The following is a 21,447-nucleotide window of genomic DNA, read 5'->3' on the forward strand; positions in this document are numbered from 1 at the left end:
AAGACTAATAGAGACTCCATGGAAAAGCTATAATAAATGATCCATTAATTTGGACCTGCGAGGAAAGTCAATTGCAAGGAAAACTGAGGAAAGTTTCATTTAGGAGAGATATTGGGTTTTGTGTTTATGCCCATAGCTAGTCTTACATCTTGGGGTTCATTAGGCTGGGTAACATGTCCCTCCAAAAGCAATCTGATTTTATAAGATCTTCTTGACAGCTTTATCCAGTTTAATATTTATTTTTGTAATAATACTAAGTGATCAAGTGAATGGAGTTATACATATATACATACAAACATATATGCACAAACATATCTATATATTTATACATCTGTACTTCTGTGTGTATGTATCTAAGGTGAGGGGGCAAGAGAGAGAGACAGACTTTCTTCTAGAAAGTGATATAAGGGCTCTTGACTGTATAAGTTCATATTTGAAAACATACTTCTATATTCTGTCATATAATTAGACATATTTAAAGGTGAAGGCTAAAACCATATGATTCAATAGTAGTTTCTGCTGTGCACGGCTGGCAGCATCTATTTTTTTCATAACAGTAAATAAGTAAATTCACTGCTTCTGTAGGTATGTCAGGCTGGGGTACTGGGTCTCTAACACCCAACACCCAACTGTAAAAGGCTTTGTCATCTCTCTCTTCCTCTTTCTAATAATTTTTTTTTTTTTTTGGGAGGGAGTCTTGCTCTGTGGCCCAGGCTGGAGTGTAGTGGCGCGATCTCAGCTCACTGCAAGCTCCGCCTCCCAGGTTCATGCCATTCTCCTGCCTCAGCCTCCTGAGTAGCTGGGACTACAGGCACTCGCCACCATGCCTGGCTAATTTTTTATATTTTTAGTAGAGATGGGCTGTGTTAGCCAGGATGGTCTCGATCTTCTGACCTCATGATCCGCCTGCCTCGGCTTCCTAAAGTGCTGGGATTACAGGCGTGAGCCACCGCACCCAGCTTCCTCTCTCTAATAATTCTATGAGTAGATCTTAAAAGGGTCCTCTAACCCCTTTTAAGGGGTTAGTTGTGTTGTATTAATTATCGTCTCTGACCTGACATTAGTCACTTTATCCTAACTCTGGGATAGGTGTCGGTCCTTCTGCTGTATTCCTTTAGCACCTCATTTATCTAAATTTCACATTGTCATATAAATTAGTCTGTCTCATCTACTGAACTGTGAACTCTTCTAATTCTGAGATTGTCTTATTTATTTTTATAAGCCCAGGTACATAATAAGCCACATTAATATTTTATGAGTGAGTAAATGCATATATTGAGTAGCCATACATAAGCATTGCTTGTCAGGCTCCATAAAAAATAATGATGGATTATATATTACCCCATTCAGATAGCTACCTGTATACACAGAAAATGAACATTTTTGGAGAGGCAGCATTGGATAGTAGAATGTGGACTTTGGAGTTAGTCAGCTCTAGGTTTGAATCCCAGTGCTGCCACTTAACTAGCTGTGTATGACCTTGGACAAATTAATTAGCTTATTGAGTCTCATTATCCTCTTCTATAAAATGGAGTTATTTCTTACTTGCATAGAAACTGCTTGACATGTAGCAAGTAGTCAGTAAATATCATCATTATTCATTGTAGCCTCTCTCCAGTAGTTGCTCAAGGAACTTTCACTTTGGTTGTCTTACTGTTAGATATAATTAGCCCTCTCTATGATACGCCCTATAATCACCAAGGTTACAAAGCTTTGAAAGTGTTCCAAGAAGTTGTTTTGGAAGTGGTAAGTACAGAAAATGCTTTAAAGACTATTGCTTTTTGGTTTAAACATTTTATACTAAAATTTTAAAAATGAAGGATGTGACTATGATATGTATACCAACTGCAGTTATTATTTAATTACCACTGTTAACATGCATGAATAATCCTAGACATATTTACAGAATTTTCTAATAATCCCCCATCCATTTTGGTAATAATGTTTTTTTTTTTTTTGAGATGGAGTCTCACTCTGTCACCCAGGCTGGAGTGCAGTGGCACGATCTCAGCTCACTGCAACCTCCATTCCAGGTTCAAGTGATTCTCGTGTCTTAGCCTCCCAAGTAGCTGGGATTACAGGTGCACGCCATCTGTAATCGGCTAATTTTTTTTTGTATTTTTTCAGTAGAGATGGGGTTTCACCATGTTGGCCAGGCTGGTCTTGAACTCCTGACCTCAAGTGATCTGCCCGCCTCAGCATCCCAAAGTGCTGGGATTACAGGCATGAGCCACTGTGCCCAGCCCATTTTTGTAATAATTTTTTCAAATACTTTTTCAAATAATTTTTTCTTTTTTTGTTTTTTGTTTTTTTAGACAGAGTCTTGCTCTGTCACCTAGCCTGGAGTACAGTGGTGTGATCTTGGCTCACTGCAACCTCTGCCTTCCAGGTTCAAGCAGTTCTCTGCCTCAGCCTCCCGAGTAGCTGGGATCACAGGTGCCCGTCACCACTCCAGGCTAATTTTTGTATTTTTAGTAGAGACGGGGTTTCATCATCTTGGCCAGCCCTGGTCTTGAACTCCTGACCTCAGGTGATCCACCCGCCTTGGCCTCCCAAAGTGCTGGGATTACAGGTGTGAGCCACTGCACCTGGCCCAATTTTTTCTATTTTTAATCCCAACCTATTGCCACAGTTTTTGACTTCTTTTTCAGTGTACTTATAAAAAACATTAAAAGGCCAGGTGCAGTGGCTTATGTGTAATTCTAGTGCTTTGGGAGGCCAAGGTGGGAGGACTGCTTGAGGCCAAGAGTTTGAGACCAGCCTGGGCAACATAATGAGACCCTGTCTCTACAGAAAATTAAAAAATAAAAATTATCCAGGTGTGGTGATACACACTTGTAGTCCTAGCTATTTGGGAAGCTGAGGTGGGAGAGTTGCTGGAACCCAGGAGTTCGAGGTTACAGTTAGCTATGATCATGCCACTGCATTCCAGTCTGAGTGACAAAGCGAGACCCTGTTTCTAAAAAAAAAAAAAAAAAAAAAAAGGTAATAAAATAAAAATATTGTAATAGTTTATCCTTCTATATTTGCATGTTTCTTCTTTTTGTATTATCATATTTTGACATCTGGGACCATTTGTTTTGTTTTTTTTTAACATATACCTAGTACATGGCTGTGTATTCTCTGAGCCAACAATAAAAACCTACTGATTTCTGATTGTATTTCTTCTTTCATTTTTTTGGAGTTCTGCATTTTCTAGGAGACTGTTTCTAACTTTGGTTTTAGGAACACTATAATAGTGAGTCAGTATAGGTAAGTGGTTAATGCTAAAGATTTATAGCCAAGTTGACCTGGCTAACCTTGGACAAGCTGTTTAACCTTTTTGAGACTCTTTTGTAAAATATTTATTTTTATTTTCCTTCATTTTTAAAAATCCAGATCCTGCACAATCTTTTATTTATAAAATTTGGGTACCTAATAGAGTTTTTGTGAAGGTTAAATGAGATAATATAAATAAGATACCTTAGCACCATTCCTGCTGTAAAATCTTCACCTAGTGGTAAATCTTATATTTGTAGGGAAGTGTTTGTAGTATATTGGCAAGAACATGGGCAATTAGTATTAGAAAGACTTAAGGTCACTCACAAAACAAAAAAGAAAGACTTACAGTCAAGTTCTGGCTATACCACTGAACAGCTAAGTGACCTTAGGCATGTTGCTTAACTTCTCTGAGCCTTTTTTAAAAAATCTACAAAGAAGGGGCCAGGCGCAGTGGCTCACTTCTGTAATCCCAGCACTTTGGGAGGCCGAGGTGGGCAGATCACCTGAGGTCAGGAGTTCGAGACCAGCCTGGCCAACATGGCGAAACCCCGTCTCTACAGAAAATACAAAAAATCAGCCAGGCATGGTGGCACGCACCTGTAGTCCCAGCTACTCAGGAGGCTGAGGCAGGAGAATCGCTTGAACCCGGGAGGCAGAGGTTGCAGTGAGCCGAGATCACACCACTGTACTCCAGCCTGGGCAACAAGAGCAAAACTCCATCTCAAAAAAAAAAAAAATATATATATATATACAAAGAAGAGATTGTAATACCTACCTTACAGGATTATTGTGAGGTAGTATATATATAGCAACTGCACAACACTTGTCACATAGTAGGTATTCAATGAGTGATATCTATTATTGTTACCATGTATAATATACACTTTCCTTCCTTCTTTTTTTTTTTTTTCGAGACAGAGTCTAGCTCTGTCACCCAGGCTGGAGTGCAGGGGCACCATCTTGGTTCACTGCAACTTCCACCTCCCAGGTTCAAGCGATTCTCCTGCCTTAGCCTCCTGAGTAGCTGGGATTGCAGGCGCATGCCACCACACCTGGCTAATTTTTGTGTTTTTAGTAGAGATGGGGTTTCACCATTTTGGCCAGGTTGGTCTCGAACTCCTGACCTCAGGTAATTAGCCCACCTCGGCCTCCCAAAGTGCCGGGATTACAGACATAAGCTAACACGCCCGGCCTACAATTTCAAATATATGGATCCTTAAAACAGTTCTGTGAGGTCAAAGCGGTAGGTTTTATCCCATTTTGCAGATTAGGAAATGAGGTCCAGAGCAGTGATTTTTTTTTTTCAAGAGTATTTAAGTAATTTTTTTTTTACAGAACCAGTACTAGAACACAGGTCTTCTGACTTTTGAGCTTTTTGCTCTTCAGCTTTTCCTTATAAATAAATGTTTGGATTAATGGATTGATGTCAAAAATAGGTTCCTTTTAGTGTTTGCTCCTTCCGACTCCACTCAGATTCTTTTTTTTAAATTTCTTTCTAAAAAAGCATAACTCAGATTCTTAATACAGATTGTTCCAAAGCACATTAGGATGGTGGAGTTATTCTTGTCAACTTCAGTCTGAATTACTTTTAAATTTGTCCCCAAAGGTGGTTTTGACATTATGGGTTTTACTCTGATCTTTGTTCTTGTGTCTTCTGAAGTTCCGTGTAATAGATACTCTAACCCAAGAAGTGATGGCTGTTTAGATTTTCTTTTGCATACAATTCTCATTCCCAAAGATGTCTCCCTTTGGTTGTCCAAAAAGCTTTCTGAGGTATAGTTACTTTTAGAAGAGGAAATACCGTTTTAATTCATTTGTGCTCTTGAGATTGTGTATGTGTGGTAGGTGTTTTTGTTGTATTATTACAGGTTGATGAAAAGCCCAGAACCTTGATGACAGATTGTCTGGTTATAAAGCATTTTTTACGTAAAATCATCATGGTGCACCCTAAGGTAAGCTGTTCCTTTGTACAATAATGATTCTCTTATTTAAGTCATTGTTTTCCAGAGACCTTTACTGTGTAGGACATGGACAGATATGATTGGTTCTTTTTCTTTCAACGAAGATGATTAAAACGTTTAATATTTGAGGTCATGGTGGCTCATACCTGTAATCCCAACATTTTGGGAGGCCGAGGTGGGAGGATCGCTTGAGTCCAGGAGTTTAAGACCAGCCAAGGCAACATGGTGAGACTCTGTCTCTACAAAAAAAATTTTTTAAATTAGCCAGGTGTGGTAGTGAGCTCCTGTAATCCCAATTCCTCAGGAGGGTGAGGTGAGAGGATTGGTTGAGCCCAGGAGGTTGAGGCTGCAGTGAGCCATGATTGTGCCACTGCCCTTCAGCCTAGGTGACAGAGTGAGACCCTGTCTTGGAAAAAAAAAAAAAAAGACAACTTTCAACTTTCAATATTGAATTGATTTGGTTTCTATGTCCTTAAGACAGTTGTTTTTTTTTTTTTAGAGAGACAAGGTCTCACTATATTGCCTAGGCTAGTCTCTAACTCCCGGGCTTTAACAATCCTTCCGCTTTGGCCTCCCAGTGTGTTGGGATTACAGGTGTGAGGCACTGCACCTGGCCCAAGGCAATCTTTTTTTTTTTTTTGAGACAGAGTCTTACTCTGTTGCTTAGGCTGGAGTGCAGTGGCATGATCTCGGCTCACTGCAACCTCTGCCTACCAGATTCAAGCCATTTTCCTGCCTCCGCCTTCCTAGTAGCTGGGATTACAGGTGTGCACCACCATGCCCGGCTAATTTTTGTATTTTCAGTAGAGACAGGGTTTCACGGTGTTGGCCAGGCTGGTCTCAAACTCCTGACCTAAGGTGATCCACACACCTCAGCCTCCCAAAGTGCTGGGATTACAGGCCTGAGTCACCACACCCAGCCAAGGCAATCTTAATGTTGGTTATGTGTTATAGCGAGAAACCTCTGGATAGAGAGAGCTTTGTTTTGGGTTATTTTCACTTTTTTTTATTGCTTTATTGTATCACTTTAGATACCTCTTCCCTCCTCTGTGCTTTGTTTTTTGTTAAAGCTAGATAATAAACCTTGCTGTTTATCTCCTTTTCTAAAGTGACTATAAGAACAAATAAGGATTTTTTTTTTTTTTCCTGAGACAGGGTTTTGCTCTGTCACCCACGCTGGAGTGCAGTGACTTGATCTCGGCTCACTGCAGCCTCTACCTCCAAGGTTCAAGTCATTCTCCTGCCTCAGCTCCCTGAGTAGCTGGGATTACAGGTGTGCACCACCACACCTCGCTAATTTTTGTATTTTTAGTAGAGATGGGATTTCGCCATGTTGGCCAAGCTGATCTTGAACTCCTAGCCTCAAGTGATCCACCTGTCTCAGACTCTCAAAATGCTGGGATTACAGGCGTGAGCCATCATCATGCCTGGCCAAGAAATTTTGATAGAATATTTTGAATATTAGAGAGCTAAATTTTTTATTATCTGTAGTTAAATATGTTTATAAAGATAAACACTTAAGCATATCTATGACATCCCCCTTCTGCCATCTTCCTACTTTTTGCCTATTGTTTCAGTCACTATTCTAAGTGCTCTTTGTGCACTCGCTCACTTAACTCTTACAACACCCCTTGTGAAGTAAGTTTTATCATCATCATCTGCATTTTGTAGCTGAGAAAACTATGGTACAGAGAGTAAATAACTTGAAGAGTCAGGATTTGAACTCAGGCAGTCTGGTTCTAGAGTTACTTCTTACCTTATGTTACACAGAAAGAAAAATACAGGTGAATGGAGAGAATAATTAGAACAGTGAGGTACACTGGAGAGGATATAAAAGTCAGATGGATAAGAGGAAGAAAAAGCAAAGAAAAAAGCATGGAATGTTCCACATATGAAAATAATAGAAATAAAAATGGATAGTTCCTTTAAAAAGGAGGTGAAGGGGCTGGGTGTGGTGGCTCACACCTGTAATCCCAGCACTTTGGGAGGCCGACTTGGGCGGATTGCTTGAGCTCAGGAGTTCCAGACCAGCCTGGGCAAGATGGTGAAACTCTGTCTCTACTAAAAATACAAAAATTAGTCGGGTGTGGTTCCATGCACCTGTGGTCCCATCTACTTGAGGGGCTGAGGCAGGAGAATCGCTTGAACCCAGGAGGTTGAGGCTGCAGTGAACCGTGTTTACACCATTGCACTCCAGCTTAGGTGACAAAGTGACTCTGTCTCAAAAAAAAAAAAAAAAAAAAAAAAAAGTTAAGGGATAGGGGTTGAGAGAATGGCAAAGAGGCAGGGATGATTTCTGATAATTTGTGACAACCTGGAGCTGTGATATAGGGCTCAATATATTTAAGATTTAGAATTTAAACACAGGCAAGCATTAAGTATGTTTAGGGAAAATACAAGTGATAAAGAATGTATTTTTCGGCCAGGCGTGGTGGCTCACGCTTGTATCCTAGCACTTTGGGAGGCCGAGGTGGGTGGATCACAAGGTCAGGAGATTGAGACCATCCTGGCCAACATAGTGAAACCTTGTCTCTACTAAAAATACAAATATTGGCTGGGCACAGTGGCTCACGCCTGTAATCCCGGCACTTTGGGAGGCCGAGGTGGGCAGATCACCTGAGGTCAGGAGTTCAAGACCAGCCTGGCCAACATGGCGAAACCCCGTCTCTACTAAAAATACAAAAATTAGCCGGGCATGGTGGCGCACACCTGTAATCCCAGCTACTCAGGAGGCTGAGGCAGGAGAATCACTTGAACCTGGGAAGTGGAGGTTGCAGTGAGCCGAGATTGTGCCATTGCACTCCAGCATGGGTGACAGAGCAAGACTCTGTCTCCAAAAAAAAAAAAAAAAAAAAAAACAAATATTAGCTGGGCATGGTGGCGCGTGCCTGTAGTCCCAGCTACTCAGGAGGCTGAGGCAGGAGAACTGATTGAACCTGGGAGGTGGAGGTTGCGGTGAGCTGAGATTTTGCCACTGCACTCCAGGCTAGGAGACAGAGTGAGACTCCATTTCAAAAAAAAAAAGAATGTCTTTTTTCTGGCTGAGCACGGTGGCTCATGCCTGTAATCCCAGCAGAAGTAAAACTTTGGGAAGCCGAGGTGGGTGGATCACTCACTTGGGTGGTCAGGAGTTCAAGACCAGCCTGGCCAACATGGCAAAACCCCATCTCTACTAAAAATACAAATATTAGCTGGGCACAGTGGCGCGTGCCTGTAGTCCCAGCTACTCGGGAGGCTGAGGCAGGAGAATTGCTTGAACCCAGGAGGCGGAGGTTGCAGTGAGCCGAGATTGCGCCATTGCACTCTGCACTCCAGCCTGGGCGACAGACTGAAACTCTGTCTCAAAAAAAAAAAAAGTCTTGTTCCTCTAGGTTCATCCGTGTCACAAATGACAGGATTTCCTTCTTTTTAAAGGCTGACTAGGCTGGGTATGATGGCTCATTCCTATAATCCTAGCACTTTGGGAGGCTGAGGCAGGAGGATCACTTGACCTTGGGAGTTCAAGACCAGCCTGGGCAATATGGTGAAACCCTGTCTCTACAAAAAAATGCAAAAAGTAGCTGGGTGTAGTGGCACATGCCTGTGGTCCCAACTACTCAGGAGGCTGGCGTGGGAGGATCACTTGAGCCTGGGAGACCAAGATCACACCACTGCACTCCAGGCTGGGCAACAGAGCAAGACCCTGTCTCAAAAAAAAAAAAAAACACACACAAAAAACTAACTGTATTCCATTGTGTATATACCACATTTTCTTAATCAACAGAAAGACAAATACTGTATGATTTCACTTATATGTGGAATCTGAAAAAGTCAAACTCATAGCAGAGAATAGAATGGTGGTTACCAGAGGCTGGGAGTGGGTTAAGGAAGGAAATAGGGAGTTGTTAGTTAAAGTGTACAAAGTTTCAGTTAGACAGGAGGAATAAGTTTTTAGAATCTTATTTCACAGGGGGGTGACTATAGTCAATAATAATGTATTATATATTTCAAAATAGCTGAGAGTAAATTTCAAATGTCTTACCACAAAAAATGCTAGTAAGTTATGTGATAGATGTTAATCTACTTGATTTAATCATTCCACATTGTATACATATATCAAAACACCACATTGTACCCTATGAATGTATACAGTTATAGTTTATCAATTAAAAGTAATGTTAATTTAAAAATTTTTAAGCTTATTCTTTTCCTTTAGGGATTAGATATGGAAGTTTTTAATCTGTATCTTGGCTCATGTTAAATCTCACACTTAATTTATTGTTTTGCAGGTCAGATTTCATTTTAGTGTAAAGGTAAATGGAATCCTCTCCACAGAGATCTTTGGGTAAGTTCTTAGGTCTATGGCTTAAGATGATGCTATGGCTCTGCAATTTTTCTCAGCTATTATTGTCCTATTTCCAAAAGGTTCACAGTTTGATATCTTGACCCAAAGTCACCTTGAAACTAATTTTCTGACACCCCCACATTTTATTATTTTAGTAGATTCATCCCTGTCTCTAGAGGGGGTAAACTTAAAGATTGCCATTTTCCCCTTGGTTAATTAGTTACTGAATTCTAGTAATCGCTGGGGTGGTAGTAGTCATGGGCCAAAATTTATGTCAAACAGAGATTGATTTTAGAATCTTTGAGAGATGGCTTAGCTTTGCTTTGCTTTGCAGGGTGGAGAATGAACCCACTTTGAACCTTGGGAATGGAATTGCTCTTGTGGTCGACTCCCAGCATTATGTGAGGTGAAGGCGTAAAGCCTTGTTGTCCCTCTGCATGTTTTACTCTCCTCTCGAGTACGAATGTGGGTAGAAATTGGAAATTGTCTCACTTGTCATTTGTAAGTGCCAGGTGTCAGCTTCTCTATAAGAAAAGCAGAAGTAAAACTTTTTCTATGTTGAAAACTGCTATTTTAAGTTATTTATGTATTTGAATCTATTCTAAATGACCTGAAGACATGTGCCTTCTTCTCTTCAGGCCTTATTTTACACAGACCCTGCTAGTTCCAATCCCATTTAGGCATGAGAAGAGAAGACTATGAATTTAAAACTTTACTTGAATTCTTGGCTAGAGAGATAGTATGAATACAAAGGAATTCAGTGTACATTATTTTTTGTGCATCAGCATTTTGCATAGGTTTGGAAATCATCTCTCTGCCCATCTCCATCTTCTTCAGACTCCAAGAAAGTAAATCTGGCCAGGCGCAGTGGCTCATGCCTGTAATCCCAGCACTTTGGGAGGCTGAAGTGGATGGATCACTTGAGGTTAAGAGTTTGAGACCAGCCTGGCCAACATGGCAAAACCCCGTCTCTGCTAAAAATACAAAAATTACTGGGCATGGTAGCACATGCCTGTAATCCCAGCTACTTGGGAGGCCAAAGCATGAGAATCACTTGAACCCGGGAGGTGGAGGTTGCAGTGAGCCGAGATCACGCCACTGCACTCCAGCGACAGAGCAAGACTCTGTCTCAAAAAAAAATAAATAAATAAAAAATGTAAAAAATCCATGGAGGAGGTGGTAAACAATATGGAACACACAGAGCCCTTCTGTCTTGCCTTCCTGTGCCATTTAACTACCACAGAATCCAAAGTGAAAATGAATTATATCAAGAAAAGACCTAACATATGCTTAAGTCCAATTAATTTATTTTTTCTTTTTTTGAGACAGGGTCTCAGTCTGTTCAACCCAGATGCCATCATAGCTCACTGCCGCCTTGATCTCCTGGGCTCAAGTCATTTTCCCACCTCAGCCTCCCGAGTAGCTAGTAGCTAGGACCACAGAAATATGCTACCATACGCTGCTAATTTTTTTTTTTTTTTTTTGAGACGGAGTCTCGCTCTTTCACCCAGGCTGGAGTGCAGATCTCACCTCACTGCAACCTCCACCTCCCTGGTTCAAGCGATTCTCCTGCCTCAGCCTCCTGAGTAGCTGGGACTATAGGCGCATGCCACCACGCCCAGCTAATTTTTTTGTATTTTTAGTAGAAATGGGGTTTCACCATGTTGGCCAGGATGGTCTCAATCTCCTGACCTCGTGATCCTCCTGCCTCGGTCTCCCAAAGTGCTGAGATTACAGGCATGAGCCACTGTGCCCAGCCCATATACTGCTAATTTAAAAAAAAATTTTTTTTGTAGAGATGAGGGTGTTGCCTAGGCTGGTGTCAAACTCCTGGACTCAAGCAATCCTCCTGCCTCGGCCTTTCAAAGAGCTGGGATTACAGATGTGAGCCAATGTGTCCAGCCCTAATTTAGTCTTTATTCATTAGTTTCTGCCTCTATTTATGTGCCCAGAGGCAACACTAGTAGTCAAAGTCTCTTAAGGCTTAAAGAGACTGCCTGTGGTTCTTAGTCTGTTTTCTTATTCTCACCCAAAATTACACCTCAGATGAGAATATTTTTGTCATTTAATATGCAGGTAATAATTTCCCCACCCCATATCTTTCTTTAGTGATCCTCTAATAATAAACAATCCTTATAGGTAGCAGCTCATCATCATAGTTGTACTGACACAAGTTTAAGCCTTTGAGCCAATTTTTGTAGATGTGTTTCCTTGGATGACCTGATTAGAGACAAAGGGAAAGGTTCATTAATATTTCCTCTCTATTAATTAATTCATTCATTCTTAATCAGCTTTCTCAGGTTGACTATTTTCTCTCTGTTTAGAAAAGAGCTATTGGAAAGTAACAAAATTTTACTAGATTCTTTCTAGGAGAGAAAGATGGCCTGATTTTTTCTCGTTGTTACTATCAAACAGCAACCTCAGACCTCTTCAGCGGAAGGTGTAGCATGCGTGAGAGCAGACTTATAAGTATCATGGGGCCAGTTTTAGGCCATTTGTGATTCATGGGCCCCCTCACACAATGCTGACCTTTGAATGAATTTGGAAATTTGCTCAGAACGAAAGATTAATTTTAGTGGAGGAAATATACTTGAGAATAAGAAACAGGCTGGTCATGATATCTCACACCTGTAGTCCCAGCACTTTGGGAGGCCAAGGCAGAAAGATTGCTTGAGGCCAGGAGTTTGAGACCAGCCTAATAAACATAGTGAGACCCCATCTCTAATAAAATAAAATAATAGTAATTATTTTTCGAGACAAAGTCTCGCTCTGTCGCTCAGGCTGGAGTGCAGTGGCGCAATATCAGCTCACTGCAACCTCCGCTTCCCAGGTTCAAGCGATTCTCCTGCCTCAGCCTCCTGAATAGCTGGGATTACAGGCGTGCATCATCATGCACAGCTATTGTATCTTTAGTAGAGATGGAGTTTCACCATGTTGGCCAGGTTGGTCTTGAACTCCTGACCTCAAGTGATCCACCCACCTCAGCCTCCCAAAGTGCTGGGATTACAGGCGTGAGCCACAATGCCTGGTCTAAAATGTTTTTTTAAAAAGAGAAACTAAGAAGCATCCGTTAGTGGCAGCAAAAGCAGGAGCAATGATATCTCTGAAATGCCAGTTTTTCTACTACTTCCATTGCTGTGATTCCCTGAGTGAGACATAAGTTATTTATTCCAACAAAACTGATATGGCAGGTTGTATGGTTGTACATATGCTAGAGGTTACAAAAATAATTTTGAATGCTCTTTTAAATAATTTCTTAAGAGGAAAAAATGTTAAATTTGACTTGTCTGTTTTCTGACAGTAGACCGAATTTTGGTACAATTGAATCACACTGCAGCAGAATTCACCCTGTGCTAGGACATCCAGTAATGCTTTTCATCCCTGAAGACGTGGCTGGCATGGACTTGTTGGGAGAACTGATACTGACTCCAGCAGCTGCACTGTGCCCTAGCCCAAAGGTTTCTTCCAACCAGCTTAACAGGATTTCTTCAGTTTCCATATCCTTTTGATGAAAAGTTCCATCCAATTATCTTTGAAATGGGTTTTTATATCCCAGTTTTAGGAAAGCCTTTAGTATGTGAATTCTGCATCTACAAATATGTATGATTTGTATAAAAACATATAATCTAATGTGAAAGCCAAGCTTGAAAATTTTGCCAGGGAACTGAAAACTGTAAAATGTGACACATGCCATGCGTTTTTCATACAATCCAATATGACTGAAGCATGAAATGAATGGTGCATGAGGAAGAGATGGGACTAGAAAAGTAGTCTGGAGTTGAATATGGTAGATCTTGAGTGCCATACTAAGGATTGTGAATTTTATTCTCTGTATAGTAAGAAACCATTGAATGTTTTGGGAGAAGTCTTTAGCAGCATTATAGAGTACGGATGGGAGACAGAAGTTAGTAATACTAAGTAAATAAGTAAGTGAACTGGATTAAAAATAATGAGTGCTTGACGGCTGGGTGCAGTGGCTTACACCTGTAATCCCAGCACTTTGGCAGGCCGAGGTGGGCGGATCACTTGAAGTCAGGGGTTTGAGACCAGCCTGGCCAATATGGTGAAACCCTGTCTACTAAAAATACAAAAATTAGGCCGGGCGTGGTGGCTCACACCTGTAATCCCAGCACTTTGGGAGGCTGAGGCGGATGGATCACAAGGTCAGGACTTGGAGACCAGCCTGGCCAACATGGTGAAACCCCATCTTAGTAAATACAAAAATTAGCTGGGCATGGTGGCAGGCGCCTGTAATCCCAGCTACTCAGGAGGCTGAGGCAGGATAATCACTTGAACCTGGGAGGCAAAGGTTGCAGTGAGCCGAGATCGCAGCCACTGCACTCCAGCGTGGGCAACAGAGTGAGATTCCGTCTCAAAAAAATAAATAAATTAAAGCCAGGCGTGGTGGTGTACGCCTATAGTCCCATCTACTTGGGAGGCTGAGGCAGGAGAATCACTTGAACCTGGGAGGTGGAGGCTGCAGTGAGCCAAGAACACGACACTGCACTCCAGCCTCGGTGACAGAGCAAGACTCTGCCTCAGAAAAAATTAAAATAAAATAACAATAATAATGAGTGCTTGAATCTAAAGTGTGGTAGGCACGGAAAGGCCAGACTTATCACCTGAATTAATCAACAAAATGTGGTAACCAGTTCATTATTAAGGTAAGGAGAGATTAGGGGCAGGGAACGTCTAAGGTTGATGTCAGATGTCTATTCTATGTCTAGAATAGGCAAATACAGAGAGAAAGTTGATGGAGGGGCTTTTTTTTTTTTTGGAGACAAGGTCTGGCTCTGTTGCCCAGGCCAGAGTGCGGTGACACAATCTCACCTCACTGCAACCTCTGCTTCCCGGACTCAAACCATCCTCCCACCTCAGCCTCCTAGAGACCACAGGTGCATGCCACCATGCCCAGTTAATTTTTGCATTTTTGGTAGAGACAGAGTTTCACCATGTTGCCCAGGCTGGTCTCAAACTCCTGGACTCAAGCGATCCACCAGACTCGGCCTCCCAAAGTTTTGGGATTACAGGCATGAGCCACTGTGCTCGGCCTGGAGGGGCTTCTTTTCAGAGTAATGAAAATGTTCTAAAATTGATGGTGGTAGTGACTGCACAACTCTTTGAATATTCTAAAATCCATTTTATTACACATTTAAAATGAGTGAATTGTATGGTATGTGAATTGTGTCTCAATAAAGCTATTTAAAAATATTTCCATGAATAACTGACAGAATAATGATACTTTCAGCAAGATAAAAAAACATTAATAGCAGATTTAGGAGATAAAGAAGATGAGTTTGACATTAAACATGTTGAGTTTATGGTGCCTCAAGACATCCTTTGAACATAGTAAGGAGCTATATAGGAATTTGGTCTGGAACTTGGAAATGGTCAGATTTAGAGATACAGAATTTTAGAGTCTCAGTTTCCTCCATAGGTAAGAGTCATGTAGTGCTGTGTTTAGAGCATGGCACAGGAGTGTAAATGTTGGATTCACTACTAATTAGCTGTGTGACTGTAGGCAACTCACTTAACCAGCCTAAGCCTTTACTTCCTCTGCTTTAAAATGAGGATGATACTTATCTCATAGGTTTAGTTTCCCTTGCAAAAATTGGTTTTCTGTTCTTTTGGGGTTTGTTTGCTTGTTTTAGAATTAAGTATAATAATCCATGTGAAGCTCCTAGCATATAATGAGTACTCAATAATATTAATAATTGTTATTGTCATATGATTGAAGCTATAGGAGTAAATGAAGTTATAGAAAATTATAAACAATGAGAACAGGCCGGACACGGTGGCTCATGCCTGTAATCCCAGCACTTTGGGAGGCCGAAGCTGGCGGAGCACTTGAGGTCAGGAGTTTGAGACCAGCATGGCCAACATGGCAAAACCCTGTCTCTATTAAAAATACAAAAATTAGCTGGGCGTGGTGGCACATGACTGTAGTCCCAGCTACTCGGGAGACTGAGACAGGAGAATTACTTGAACCCAGGAGGCAGAGGTTGCAGTGAGCACTGCATTCCAGCCTGGGCGACAGAGCAAGACTCTGTCTCAAAATAAAAAAAAGAGAGAACAGAAGAGGCGTGGTATGATAGATGTCAGCTATCTGATGTTGCATATCAGATATCAAAAGATACCATAGTATCTTTTAGGGAGGAGGAGGGAGCAGGATAGTGATGAAGACTATGCTTGGACATTTTCTATTTTAAAACATGCTTTTTCTTTATATCTAGATAGTACAGAACAGTATAGAATAAATAAGTTTCTTCTTCCTCCTCATTCCATCGTCTAGAAGGGATAAGACAGACAAATTTTTTGTCCTCTTGGGGAAAATTTAACAGATAGATATTAGGTAGTGATAAGTGCAGTGGAGATAAATAGAACAAAGTAATAGAGAATGATGGAGATGTTATTTTAAATATGGGCAGTGAAGCCTCTGAGGAGGTGATGTTTTAAAAAAGAGAGCTAGCTATAAAAATTCTGTTGAGATTTTACTTTCTGAAAGTGGCAAACTTGATAATTTAGACCAACCTTCTCAAGGCAAAGGCTAGATGAAATATTAAAACATCATAAAAGCAGGCCGGGTGTGGTGGCTCACGCCTGTAATCCCAGCACTTTGGGAGGCCAAGGTGGGTGGATCACCTGAGGTCAGGAGTTCGAGACCAGCCTGACCAACATGGAGAAACCCTGTCTCTATTAAAAATACAAAATTAACCAGGCATGGTTGTGCATGCCTGTAATCCCAGCTACTCAGGAGGCTGAGGCAGGAGAATCTCTTGAACCTGGGAGGCGGTGGTTGCGGTGAGCCGAGATCGCACCATTGCACTCCAGCCTGGGCAACAAGAGTGAAACTCCATCTCAAAAAACAAACAAACAAACAAAAAAATCATAAAAGCATCAAAGAGCTAATGAAGAGGAAGAGTTTCTGTGCCATGATTTAGGAGAGGTTTGAATTACAGAGAGCTGAGCCTAGCATTGGGGGATGCTTTTGCCCTGGAGTAGTTTGCCAATTAGAGCAAGCAGTTGAGAGGCTAAGATGTATTAATACTTCCAAATCAGTGCAGGACAAGAAGGCCAAAGAATCCAGGACCTGCTGAGCTTGGGAGTGCTGCTAAAAACACCTCTTGCCTTGGGCAAGGGATAACTAGAAGGCTATATTTTAAGGAGTAAGGTGAACCTGAAATAAATTACTCTTCACATGGACTGTATATGCTTTCTGGTCATCTAGGCAGGCCAGAAAATCTTAAACTTTGAAATTGGATTAGGATGATTTTAGATTTGTTAGTTCTAGATGTTTTATAGAAGCAAACAAAAATTTCTAGAGGAAAATAATTGCATCCTGTGCTCCCAATTATTTAACACTTTGTCAAATACAGTGTCCCATGGTGCATATGCACACACACATGCACAGTCACAAATAACCAGGTGTAAGAAAGGACAAGATAATATGAACAAGAGCTAGCAAAAACAAAGTCACAGAAACACCCACTGGGACTCCAGATACTGGTGATATCAGATATTGACTTTAAAAAGTTATGCTTAGCTGGGTGTGGTGGTTCACACCTGTAATCTCAGCACTTTGGGAGGCTGAGGCAGGAGGATTGCTTGAGGCTGCAAGTTCGAGATCAGCCTGGGAAACACAGTGAGACCCCCATCTCTATACAAGTTACCTGCGCATGTGTGGTGCATGCCTGTGGTCCCACCTACTCAGGAGGCTGAAGTGGGAAGATTGCTTGAGCACAGGAGGTCAGGACTGCAGTGAGCCATGATCGTGCCATTGCCCTTCAGCCTGGGTGACGTGAGACCAGTTTCAAAAAAAAAAAAATGAAAAATTATGCTTACTATGTTTATGAAAATGAAAGCAAAGTTTGAAAATTTTACTAGAAAACTGAAACTGTAAAATATGAAATAACTTTTAACAAGAACAAAACAGAAACTGTAGAATCAAGAAATATAATAACCAATGTTGAATAAAATTCAGTACACTGGTTTAACAGCAGATTAAGTACAACTTAAGTGAATTTGTAAACTAAAAGCTAAAGATAGCAAGAACTTAGCAAAAATAAAGCAAAGAGACAAGTTACGGAAAATACAGAAGAGAGGGGTTAACAGAGTAAAGAGTAAAACTGTCTAATGTATGTTTAATTGATGTCCAAAAAGAGAAGAGAGAAGAGAAAATAGGGCAGAAACAATATTTAAAGAGTTAATGGCTGAAACAACTGAGACAGATTTGTGTGTGTGTGTGTGTGTGTGTGTGTGTGTGTGTGTGTGTGTGTGTGTGTGTGTGACGGAGTCTCGCTCCGTCGCCCAGGCTGTAGTGCAGTGGCTCGATCTGGCTCACTGCAAGCTCCGCCTCCCGGGTTCATGCCATTCTCCTGCCTCAGCCTCCCAAGTAGCTGGGACTACAGGCACCCGCCACCACGCCCGGCTAATTTTTTGTATTTTTAGTAGAGACGGGGTTTCACCGTGTTAGCCAGGATGGCTGAGACAGATTTAAGAACAGAATAATCAAGCAGTATAAATAAAAAAGATTTCTACACCTAAAGAGATGAAAAACAGAAGAATCTTAAAATCAGTCAGGAGGACAAATCATCTTTAAAAGATAAACAAATTAACAGTTGACTTCCCCATACCAATAGAAGGTGTTAGACTAATAGTGTTAATGTCTTGAAATAAAATCATTACCAACCTAGAATTTCATATCCAATCCAAATATTCCTCAACATAAAAGGTAATAAACTTACCTGTATATTATGTTAAAATTATAATCCACATAACAAGAAGAATTCAACAGACTTTAGAACATGGTGTTTTGACTATACGTTCTTAGCAGGATATACTCTAAGGATGAAATGGAAGTCCAAAGACCTCTTAAAATTTATTCAGTGGCATGATTGTTAGTAATAATATTGGTATTTTATATTGGAATTATTGTATGCATACTTATGATAAACAATTATGTTAACAATGTTAGGAACCAAAGTTTTTAGCATCAGATAGAAGATATGTGAGTGTAAATTCAGAGAAATAACTATTTTTTTTTTAAGGGATCTCACTCTGTTGCCCAGGCTAAAGTGCAGTGGTGCGATCATAGCTCACTGCAACCTCGAACTTCTGGGGTAAGCAGTCCTCCTACCTCAGCCTCTCCTGAGTAGCTGGGACTACAAGCATGCACCATCATGCCTGGCTAATTTTTTTTATTTTTATTTTTTGTAGAGACAGGGTCTCACCCCCGAGTTTCCAAATTTAATGAAAACTATAAACCTGCAGATTCATGATCAATGAACCCTAAGTGTAAGAAATATGAAGAAAATTATACCAAGTCACATCATAATCAAAGTATTTGAAGCCAGTAATAAAAAAATCTTAAAAGCAGCTGGAGATAAGACACATTATGTATAGAGGAACAAAATAATTATGGCAGATTTCTCACTGGAAACAGTGTTAGCTAGAAGAAAGTGGGGTAACATCTTTATAAAGTACTGAGAGAAAAAAGGCAAAATGAAGAATTTTTCAGACATAGAAAAGGTGAAAGAATTTATCACCAGAAGACCTGTATTATAAGAAATGTTAACAGAAATCTTTTAGGTAGAAGAAAAATGTTGCCAGACGGAATTCTGAATCTACCCAAAAAAGGAAGAGCACTGGAAGTGGTGGCTATGCGGGTAGATACAAAATACTTTTGTCCTTTTAAAAACACAAAATATCCTTCTTGAGTATATAAACCAAAAAGCATCCAAGACAGGTTTCAATCAGTTTAGAAGTTTATTTTGCCAAGGTTAAGGATGTTCCTGGGAGACAGGTCTGTGCCTTTCTCTAAAGATGGTTTTGAGGTCTTCAGTATTTAAAGGGGAAACGCAGGCTGGAGGGGAAAGAGGGAGGGGATGATCACATTATTGAATCCATATGTTACAAGAGAAAAGGAGCAAGTAGGGGAACAGTCAATTATGTATTTGTCTTGTGCTCAGTAAAGTGGCCCTTTATATAATAGAAGGTGAACATTAGAGTAGCTACCTGTAGAGGTATTTAACCCTTTATCTGTAGCTATCTGCTTAGGAACAAAAGGAGAGACAGCTTCTTGCATGACTCAGCTTTCAGCTAAATTATTTCCTTTTGGCATAGTGATTTGGGGTCTTGAGTTTTAATTTTCCTTTCACAAGTACCTTACCAGAAAAAAAAAAATCTTTAAAAAACAAGTCTTGAAGTCTCTCCCTTCAGGGCTCCAATTACACATTCCTGAATTAGGCCACCTAAAGTTATCCTGCAGTTCACTGAGGCTTTATTCATTTATGTAGAGACAGGGTCTTGCTGTTTCCCAGGCTGGAGTGCAGTGGCTTGATCTTAGCTCACTGCAGCCTTGAACTCCTAAGCTCGTGTGACCTTCCCACTTCAGCCTCCTGAGTGACTAGGACTACAGGTGTACACCACCATACCTGGCTAATTTTGCATGTGTGTGTGTGTGACATATCTTGCTATCATTTTCTATATTCTTCATATTTCTTTTTTTTGAGATGGAGTCTCACTCTGTTGCCCAGGCTGGAGTGCAGTGGTGTGATCTCAGCTTACTGCAACCTCTGCCTCCTGAGTTCAATCAATCAGGCCCCTGAAATGATTTCTATCTCTGCCATTTCAGCCTCCCGAGTAGCTGGGACTACATGTGCCCACCACCATGGCCAGCTAATTTTCGTATTTTTAATAGAGACAGGGTTTCGCCATGTTGGCCAGGCTGGTCTCGAACTCCTGACCTCAAGTGATCCGCCTGCCTTGGCCTCCCAAAGTGCTGGGACTACAGGCATGAGCTACTGTGCCCAGCCTATACTCTTCATATTTCTTATGCTTAGGGTTCATTGATCATGGATCTGCAAAAATATAGTGTATAAGGTTTATAACATCTATGGAAATAAAACCTGTGACAATAGCACAAAGGCCAAGAGGAGAGAAGTGGAAGTATATTGTTGGATTCTTAGACTATATATGCATTGTTATAATATCATTTGAAGGTAGACTGTGATAAGTTAAAGTTGTATACTAATAAAGCCTGGCAATCCCTGGTTTAATGCAACAGTTATAACTAATAACTTAAAAAGGAGATAAAATGGAGTTATAAAAAATTCCTGGCAGGCATGGTGGCTCTCACCTGTAGTCCCAACTACCTTGGAGGCTGATGCAGAGAGAGGCTCGCTTGAGCACAGGAATTTGAGGCTGCAGTGAGCTATGATCACATCATTGCACTCCAGTCTGAGCAACAGAATGAGACCTTGTGTCTTAAAAAAGGGGGGTGGGGAGAGAGAGAAAACACTTTTTAAAATGTAAAAAACAATTTCTAATCCAAAAATAGAAAAGAGGAAAAAGGAAACAAAGAATACAAGCAAGAAATGGAAAAAAGATAAGATGATGGATTTAAACCCCACTATAGCTATCTTCATATTACAAGTAAATGATTTAAACAACCCAATTATAAGACAACTGCACATCTTGGCTCCTCAAACACTCCCCTCTTATTCTGAGTTTGCATCTTTTTTTTTTTTTTTTTGAGACGGAGTCTGGCTCTGTCGCCCAGGCTGGAGTGCAGTGGCGCAATCTCGGCTCACTGTAAGCTCTGCCTCCCGGGTTCACGCCATTCTTCTGGCTCAGCCTCCCTAGTAGCTGGGACTACAGGCGCCCACCACTACGCCCGGCTAATTTTTTGTATTTTTAGTAGAGACGGGGTTTCACCGTGTTAGCCAGGATGGTCTCAATCTCCTGACCTCATGATCCGCCCACCTCAGCCTCCCAAAGTGCTGGGATTACAGGTGTGAGCCACCACGCCTGGCCCTGAGTTTGCATCTTAAAAATCCCCTTGCCCTAAACAGTGAGTCAGCCTTAGTTCATGTGTTAATGCCTTCTGAGATTTGTGAGGGA

At 41.0% G+C, this 21,447-nt stretch overlaps 1 protein-coding gene and 1 long non-coding RNA gene across 15 annotated transcripts in view; one reads left to right on the top strand and one right to left on the bottom strand.

Moving 5' to 3' along the window:
* Positions 1 to 21,447, top strand: part of TOP6BL (TOP6B like initiator of meiotic double strand breaks) — a 98,693-nt gene that overhangs the window by 46,494 nt on the left and 30,752 nt on the right. For 11 of the 14 annotated variants that reach the window (XM_055094571.3, XM_055094572.3, XM_055094569.3 and 8 more), the window contains 4 exons: positions 5,130 to 5,213; positions 9,491 to 9,546; positions 9,881 to 9,952; positions 12,848 to 13,042. In XM_055094571.3, the coding sequence (XP_054950546.3) occupies positions 5,130 to 5,213; positions 9,491 to 9,546; positions 9,881 to 9,952; positions 12,848 to 13,042 (407 nt within the window). The remainder of the gene's footprint in view (positions 1 to 5,129; positions 5,214 to 9,490; positions 9,547 to 9,880; positions 9,953 to 12,847; positions 13,043 to 21,447) is intronic. The other 3 variants (XM_063608587.1, XM_055094567.3, XM_055094578.3) reach the window with 1 other exon arrangement.
* Positions 1 to 21,447, bottom strand: part of LOC134731244 (uncharacterized) — a 55,159-nt gene that overhangs the window by 2,914 nt on the left and 30,798 nt on the right. The window contains exon 2 of the long non-coding RNA XR_010113458.1: positions 5,369 to 5,461. This is a non-coding gene — a long non-coding RNA (uncharacterized LOC134731244). The remainder of the gene's footprint in view (positions 1 to 5,368; positions 5,462 to 21,447) is intronic.

Source organism: Pan paniscus, chromosome 9, assembly GCF_029289425.2.
Source record: "Pan paniscus chromosome 9, NHGRI_mPanPan1-v2.0_pri, whole genome shotgun sequence".
NCBI lineage: Eukaryota > Metazoa > Chordata > Mammalia > Primates > Hominidae > Pan > Pan paniscus.